The 8,302-nt window shown below is 56.9% G+C and overlaps 1 protein-coding gene across 3 annotated transcripts in view; it reads left to right on the plus strand.

The window, feature by feature from the left end:
• Positions 1 to 1,365: 1,365 nt before the first annotated feature.
• The window catches only part of LOC107306992 (acetylcholinesterase-like), a 10,288-nt gene continuing 3,351 nt past the window's right edge, over positions 1,366 to 8,302 (plus strand). For all 3 annotated transcript variants that reach the window (XR_004305766.1, XR_004305765.1, XM_015850424.2), the window contains exon 1: positions 1,366 to 2,209. Coding sequence is in view for 1 of the 3 variants with exons in the window: in XM_015850424.2 (XP_015705910.1) it covers positions 1,842 to 2,209 (368 nt within the window). In the remaining 2 variants the exon portion in view is untranslated. The remainder of the gene's footprint in view (positions 2,210 to 8,302) is intronic.

An 8,302-nucleotide genomic window follows, 5' to 3' on the forward strand; every position in this document is an offset into this window, starting at 1 on the left:
TTGATCGTCTATATGGGATGGGCGTGTCTTAGGGGATGCCACAAACAGATAGCGACGCGGAAATTACGCGCAGGCGCCTTCTAACACACAGGAAATGTGGGCAACGCACTCCGGTTTTTGGAGTTCCACAGACCGCTGGAGCTCCGTAATTGCACTCGTTGGCCGGTTTGTTGGGAGGACAACAGTTCGACCTATAGGATATCTATGGGGTCTCCATAGGGTCCCTATGGGATATCTATGGGGTCTCTATGGGGTCCCTATAGGATATCTATGGGGCCTCCATAGGGTCCCTATGGGATATCTATGGGGTCTCTATGGGGTCCCTATGGGATATCTATGGGGTCTCCATAGGGTCCCTATAGGATATCTATGGGGTCCCTATAGAGTCCGTATAGGATCATTGTGGGGTCTCTATGGGGTCCCTATAGGGCCCCTATAGGATCTTTATGGGGTCTCCATAGGGTCCCTATAGGATATCTATGGGGTCTCTATGGGGTCCCTATAGGATCTTTGTGGGGTCCCTATAGGGTCCCTATAGAATCTCTATGGGGTCTCTATGGGGTCTCCATAGGGTCCTTATACATCTCCTATAGGGCCCCTATATATCTCAGGCTCCGCCCCCTCCCCCATTAAGCCCCGCCCCCATTGAGCCCCGCCCCCATTAAGCCCCGCCCCTTCAATTAAGCCCCGCCCCCTTCTCGGGGGGTCACTCGGGTCCGCCCCGGTCCCGAAAGGGTTAAAAGCTGCTCACGGCTTTAAAAGGGCAATGCCACGGAACCGCCCCCCCCGGTGGGCCCCACCCGCAGCCCCGGGGCAGCGCCGAGCGGTGAGGGGAGGGTTATGGGGTTAAAGAGGGAGGAAGGGAAGGTTATGGGGCTGGGGGGGGTTATGGGGTTAAAGAGGGGCTGGAGGGTTATGGGGTTAAAGAGGGAGGAAGGGAAGGTTATGGGGCTGGGGGGGGTTATGGGGGCAAAGAGGGGCCGGAGGGTTATAGGGTTAAAGAGGGAGGAAGGGAAGGTTATGGGGCTGGGGGGGGTTATGGGGGCAAAGAGGGGCCGGAGGGTTATGGGGTGAAGGAGGGAAGAGGGGAAGGTTATGGGGTCAATGGGGTGAGGGAAAGGGATGGGGTTGGGGGGGGTTATGGGGTTAAAGAGGGGCCGGAGGGTTATAGGGTCAGAGGGGTGAGGGAAAGGGATGTGGATAGGGGGGGTTATGGGGTGAAGGAGGGAGGAGGGGAAGGTTATGGGGTTGGGGGAGGTTATGGGGTCAAAGAGGGGCCCGAGGGTTATAGGGTCAAAGAGGGTTATGGGGTGAAGGAAGGGGGAAGGGAGGGTTATGGGGTTGGGGGGGGTTATGGGGTCAGAGGGGTAGAGGAGGGTTATGGGGTGGGGGGTGATGGGTCCTCCAGGCCCCATAGGGATGAGAGCTCACCCGATGGTTATGGGGCCAAATCATCCTCCAGACCCCATAGAGACGAGGGCTCTCCCGATGGTTATAGGGTCAGTGGGTCTCCTGATGGTTATGGGGCCAAGTCATCCTCCAGGCCCCATAGAGACGAGGGCTCTCCCGATGGTTATGGGGCCAAGTCATCCTCCAGGCCCCATAGAGACGAGGGCTCACCTGATGGCTATGGGGCCAAATCATCCTCCAGGCCCCATAGAGACGAGGGCTCTCCCGATGGTTCTGGGGCCCCCAGCCCCCATAGATCCCCCAGTGAAGTCGAGGTTCTCCTCGGGGCCGTCCGTGACGAAGGTTCCTATTTCCTCGTCTATGGGGTCCCGGGTTTTGGGAAAGACAACGAAAGCCTTATAAGCAGGGAGGAGTTTTTAGGGGGGGTCCGCATGGGGGTCCCTCAAGCCAACGACTTGGCGGCCGAGGCCGTGGTGCTTCATTACACCGACTGGTTGGACGCCGATAACCCCATAAAGAACAGGGAGGCGCTGGACGACATCGTAGGGGATCACAACGTGGTCTGCCCCATGATGGCCTTCGCTCAGCGCTGGGCTCAAAGGGGGGGGAAGGTTTACGCGTATCTGTTCGACCATCGCGCGTCCACCCTGTTATGGCCGTCGTGGATGGGGGTCCCGCATGGGTACGAGATCGAGTTCGTGTTCGGGCAACCGCTGGATCCCAAAAAGAATTACACCAAGGAGGAGCAGGAGCTGAGCAGGAGGATCATGAGATACTGGGGGAACTTCGCACGCACCGGGTACGGGGCGATGGGGGTGATGGGGTTATTGGGGGCAATGGGGACATTGGGAGTAATGGGGGCAGTGGGGGTTGTTGGGGTCAATGGGGACATTGGGGTCAATGGGGGTGATGGGGTGAATGGGATGATGGGGCCAATGGGGGTGATGGGGTGAATGGGGATGATGGGGTCAATGGGGCCAATGGGGTGATGGGGTGAATGGGGATGATGGGGCCAATGGGGCCAATGGGGGTGATGGGGTGATGGGGTTGATAGGGGTGTAGGGGTCAATGGGGGTGTTGGGGTCAATGGGGTTTAATGGGACATTGGGGTCAATGGGGGTGATGGGGTGAATGGGGATGATGGGGCCAATGGGGCCAATGGAGGTGATGGGGTGAATGGGGATTGATGGGGCCAATGGGGGTGATGGGGTGAATGGGGATGATGGGGTCAATGGGGCCAATGGAGGTGATGGGGTGAATGGGGATGATGGGGCCATGGGGCCAATGGGGGTGATGGGGTGAATGGGGTGATGGGGCCAATGGGCCCAATGGGGTGGATGGGGTGAATGGGGATGATGGGGCCAATGGGGTGATGGGTGAATAGGGTTGATAGGGGTGTTGGGGTCAATGGGGGTGATGGGGTGAATGGGGGTGAATGGGGACATTGGGGTGAATGGGGGTGAATGGGGAACATTGGGGGTGTTGGGGTCCATATGGGGGGATGGGTGTGAATGGGGACATTGGGGTCAATGGGGATGATGGGGTCAATGGGGCCATTGGGTCAATGGAGTCAATGGGGTGATGGGGGCCATGGGGCTATTGGGTCAATGGGGTTGAATGAGAACATTGGGGTCAATTGGGTCAATGGGGGCGTTGGGTGGAATGGGATCAATGGGATCAATGGGCTATTGGGGGCAATGGGTGTCAATGGGGACATTGGGGGTAATGGATCAACAGGGATCAATTGGGGTCAATGGGGGTGCTGTGATGAATGGGATCAATGGGATCAATGGGGTCAATGGGGACATTGGGATCAATGGGGCTATTGGGGAATGGGGCCATTTGTGTTATCTCTGCCCCTTTATCTGGCCCCACAGTGACCCTAATGGTGGGGTGGCTGGACCCCAGTGGGCCACCCTACCACGCCTTCGGCGGCAGCGCTACGCCCACCTCAACGCCCGCCCCCTAAGTGTGGGGCAGGGGCTGAGGACACAGATCTGCGCCGTTGGCTGAGACACGCTTCCTGCCCAAGCTGCCTCAACGCCACGTATGGGGTCCTATGGGGTTTTATGGGGTCTTTATAGGGCCTTTTATCAGGGTCAGGGGTCTTTATGGGGTCCTATGGGGGTCCTATTCTGGGTCTTTATAGGGTCAGGGGTCTTTTATGGGGTCCTATGGGGTCTTTATAGGGCCTTTATAGGGTCAGGGGTCTTTATGGCGGTCCTATGGGGTCTTTATGGCTTTATAGGTCAGGGGTCTTTATGGGGTCCTATGGGGTCAGGTTTCTTATGGGTCTTCATAGGGTCAGGGGGTCCTTATAGGGTCCTTATGGTGTCAGGAGGTCCTTATGGGTCAGGGGGTTCTTATGGGGTCAGGGGGTCCTTACGGGTTCAGGGGGTCCTTATGGGGTCCTTATGGGGTCAGGGTCTCCTTATGGGGTCCTATGGGGTCCTTATGGGGTCAGGGGTTCCTTATGGGGTCCTATGGGGTCCTTATGAGGTCCTTATGGTGTCAGGGGTTCCTTATGGGGTCCTATGGGGTCCTTATGGTGTCAGGGGTATCCTTATGGGTCCTTATGGGTTCAGGGTCTCCATATGGGGTCAGGGGTTCCTTATGGGGTCCCCTGGGGTCCTTTACATGGCTCAGAGAGCTTTCACAGGTCCGTATGGGGCTGTGAGTCGATCGGTCGTGTATTTAGGCGTTTTCCTTTTGGGGTCTTTGGAGGCTTCAGGTCCCACAGAGGACGGCGAGAAGCGAATGGCGCCTGGAGTTCCACGCTGGAAGCTCCTAATGGCCGATGGAGGACACAGTTCGAGCAACTACAGCCGGCAGCAGCCCTGCGCCACCCTAATTAGCACCACCAACTGCACCACAGGGGCCGCTCCACCAAATGGCCACATGGACCACTACAACACACAATGGGGCGCCTACAACACCCCAATGGGGCCTGACAACCCACAATGGAACCACGAGACCCCAGGGGTCCCTACCGAACCCAATGGATCAGATATAACCTGAGGGTCCGCTACAACACCCAATATGATCCCTAACACACCACCAATAGGATCAAACTACAACCTGAGGACGCCCTACATACATGCCGCCAATGGATCCCTACAACACCTAATAGGATCAACTACAACCTGAGGGGCCCCTACACACCCCAATGGGATCCGATACACCCAATGGGCCTACAACACCCAATGGAACCAGAGACACCAATGAGTTTCCTACAACAACCTGAGGAGAGGGCCCTACAAACCCCAAAGTAGGATCAACCTACAACCTGAGGGGCCCTACAACACCCCAATGGGTCCTTATAACACCCCCAATAGGATAGCTACAACCTGAGGGTCCCTAACAACACCCAATGGGGCCAAGATACACCCCAAAGGGTTCCCTTAACACCTCCGCCCAAATAGATCAGATAGCAATCTCTGAGGGGCCTACCACCAACCTGAGGAGCCTACAATACCACCAATAGGAATCAACTCCAACATGCTGAGGTCCCTACAACAACCCTGAGGTCCCTACAACCCCCAATGGAACGCAGAGAACACCCAATGGGTCCCTACAACACCCCAATAGGTGATCAAATACAACTGAGGGTCCCTACAACACCCCAATGGGTCCCTAATAAAACCCAATAGGTAATCAGCTACAACCTGAGGGGCCTACAACAACCTGAGGACCCTACAACACCCTGATAGATCAACTACAACCATGAGGAGCCCTACAACACCCCATGGAATCAAGAGACACCCTAATGGGGCCGCTACAACAACCTGAGGAGCCCTACAACACCCAATAGGAATCAAACTACAACCTGAGAAGCCTACAACCCCCAATGTGTCCTTATAAACAACCCCAAGTAGCGATCAGAATAGCAACTGAGGGGCCCTACACACCTGAGGACCCTACACACCTGAGGGTCCCTAATAACCCTGATAGGATCAACTACAAGCCTTGAGGAGCCCTAACAACACGCCCACCCCAATGGAACCAGAGACACCCAATGGTCCCTACAACACCTAATAGGATCAGCTACAACCTGAGGGGCCCTACAACACCCAATGAGGATCAGAGACACAACAATGGTCCCTACACCAACCTGAGGATGCCGCTAAATACCCTGAGGGTCCCTACAACACCCTGATAGGATCAACTACAACCTGAGGAGCCCTACAACACCCCAAATAGGATCAGAATACAACCTGAGGGTCCCTAAACAACCTGAGGAGCCCTACAAACACCCCAATAGGACAACTACAACCTGAGGGCCTACAACACCCCAATGGAACCAGAGAACACCCAATGGGTCCCTACAACATACTCCCAATAGGATCAGATAACACCCAATGGGGCCCTACAAACACGCCCGAGGGTCACCGTCCACCGTCCCCAACACCACGGAGCTTTGATTGTCCCATAGCGCCCCCAACAGCACCCCAATAGCCTGCCCCATAGCGCAGCCCACAGCAATCCCATAAGCACCGCCACAGTGGCCCCATAGGCACCCACAGTGCCATAAGCAACCCCACAGGGCCCATAGAACCCAATAAACACCCACAGTGACCCATAGGCACCCCAACAAGCACCCCACAGTGTCCTAGCACCCCACAGTGCCCCATAAGCACCTCATAGGCACCCCACGGCCCTATAGCACTCCAATCAGCCCCCCCACATTGTGCCCCATAAGCACGCCCATAATGGCAACCCCACAGGCACCCATAGGCACCCCACAGCACCCCAACAGGCCCCACAGTGCCCATAAGCACCCACAGGGCCCCATAGGGCCAACCCATAGGCAGACCCCACAGTGCCCCATAAGTTCCCACTGGGCCGCCATTAAACAGCCCCATACAGGCAACCAGGCCACAGCACCACAGTGCCCATAAGCACCCCACGGGGCCCATAAACACCCACTGTGCCCCAGTAGCGCCCCATAGCGCTGGTTGTGTCATCCCAATAAAGACAACCGCAGTGCTGTGTCCCATATGGGGGGGCTCCTCATTAAAGGGTGGGGGGGGTTTATGAAAAGGGAGGGGTTCCACATAGAAAGGGGGGACCCTATAAGTGGGGGGGTCCCTATAAAAGGGGAGGGGCCCTCATTAAGGTGGGGGGTCCTTTCATAAGTGTGTGGGGGGGGTCTTCATAAGGAGGGTCCTTATAAATGTGGGGGGGGGGTGTCCTTTAATATAGAGAATACCTTTCAATTGGAGGGGGGGTCCCATTATGGAGGGGGGGGCAGAAAACACGCCCACCAGAATAACCGGGGGGGGGGTTGGGGGGGTCACAGCTGTTTATTGGGTGCACAATATGGGGGGGGGGACGCAATGGGGTTTTGGGGTCTTGGGGGGGGGAGGGTTTAATAGGGGGGGGTCCGTTGTTGTGGGGTTCCATGGGGGAGGGGGGTCGTGGGGGGGGTCCCACGGAGGGCTCCATTCACACTTGTGGGGAGGGGGGGGCATAAAGATGCATATGAAATCCCACCACAGCCCATAAACCCCATAGCAACCCAAAAACCCTATAGAGTTCCTAAAGAACCAATATACGTACCATAGCACACCAAATGAGCCCCACAGCACCCATAGCACCACATAAGAACCTACTGAACCCCATAGAAATCCCATAAAACCCCAATAGAGCCCCATAGTGTCCATAGCCACCCCATACCCCACAGTCCACCCCATAGCCACCCTATAACCACTCATAAAACCTAACCCCATAACCCCATAACAACCCATAGTGACCCCCATAATGGCCCCATCCCCACCCCATAACCCCGCTAACAGCCCATAAGCGAACCCATAACGGCCTCATACGACCCGCATACCCCATAGTGACCCGTAACAACCCATAAGGGCCCCACTAACGACCCCTAACCCATAATGGCCCCAATAACTAACCCATAACCCCATCTCCGACTGCCCATAACAACCCCATAAACGACCCCATAAAGAGCCCCATAATGGACCATAACCCCATACCCACCCCATAACCCATAATGGCCCAATAACAACCCCATAACGACCCCAACAAACCCCAATAATACCATAAGAGCCCATACTGACCCCATAACCCCATAACGACCCATAAAAGGCCCCATAACGACCCATAACCCCAATAACCACCCCGTTAACGCCCCCATCAAGGGCCCCCCCCATCTCACCCATTCGGGGTGGCTCCTTTTTTGGGGGGGGGTCCCCCAATCCCTCCACATCCCCACGTCCCCCGGGGGGTCGGCATCAGTGGGGGGGGGCTCTGAAAAAGGGGGGGGGGGGGGGGTTAAATAAGCAGTCGGGGGGGTGGTCCCAATAGGGAGGGGGGTCCCAATAGGGGGGGAGGGGACTAAAGAGGGGGAAGGGGGAGGGTACAAACTGAAGTGAGGGTTCGCCAAATAAAGGGGGGGTGGGGGTGTTCTAAAATTGGGGGGTTCCAAAGAGGGGGGAGGTCTTAAAGGGGGGGGGGGGGGTCCCAATTAAGGGGGGGGGGGGTCCCGAAATGGGGGGTGGGGGGGTTCCTAAATTAAGGGAGGGTCTCAAAGGAAGATGAGATTCCTAAAGGGGGGTGGGGTCCCAAATAAGGGGGCTCTAGGGGGTGGGGGCAAAAAGGGGGGGGGGGTCCCAAAAGGGGGTCGGGGGGGGGGGGTGGGGGAGGGGGGTTAAAATAAAAGGGTGGGGGGGTCAATATGTGGGGGGGGGGTCCCATCCCCAATGGGGGGAGGGGACTAAACGAAGGGGAAGGGGGGGGGTCCAAACTGAGTGAGGGTCCCAATAAGGGGGGGGTGGGTGTCTAAATTGGAAGGGGTTCCAAGAGAGGGGGGGGGGGTCTTAAGGGAGGGGGGGGGGTTCCCAAATAGGGGGGGGGGGGGTCCGAAAATTTGGGTGGT

This window comes from Coturnix japonica, unplaced genomic scaffold (assembly GCF_001577835.2).
Source record: "Coturnix japonica isolate 7356 unplaced genomic scaffold, Coturnix japonica 2.1 chrUnrandom451, whole genome shotgun sequence".
Lineage (NCBI taxonomy): Eukaryota > Metazoa > Chordata > Aves > Galliformes > Phasianidae > Coturnix > Coturnix japonica.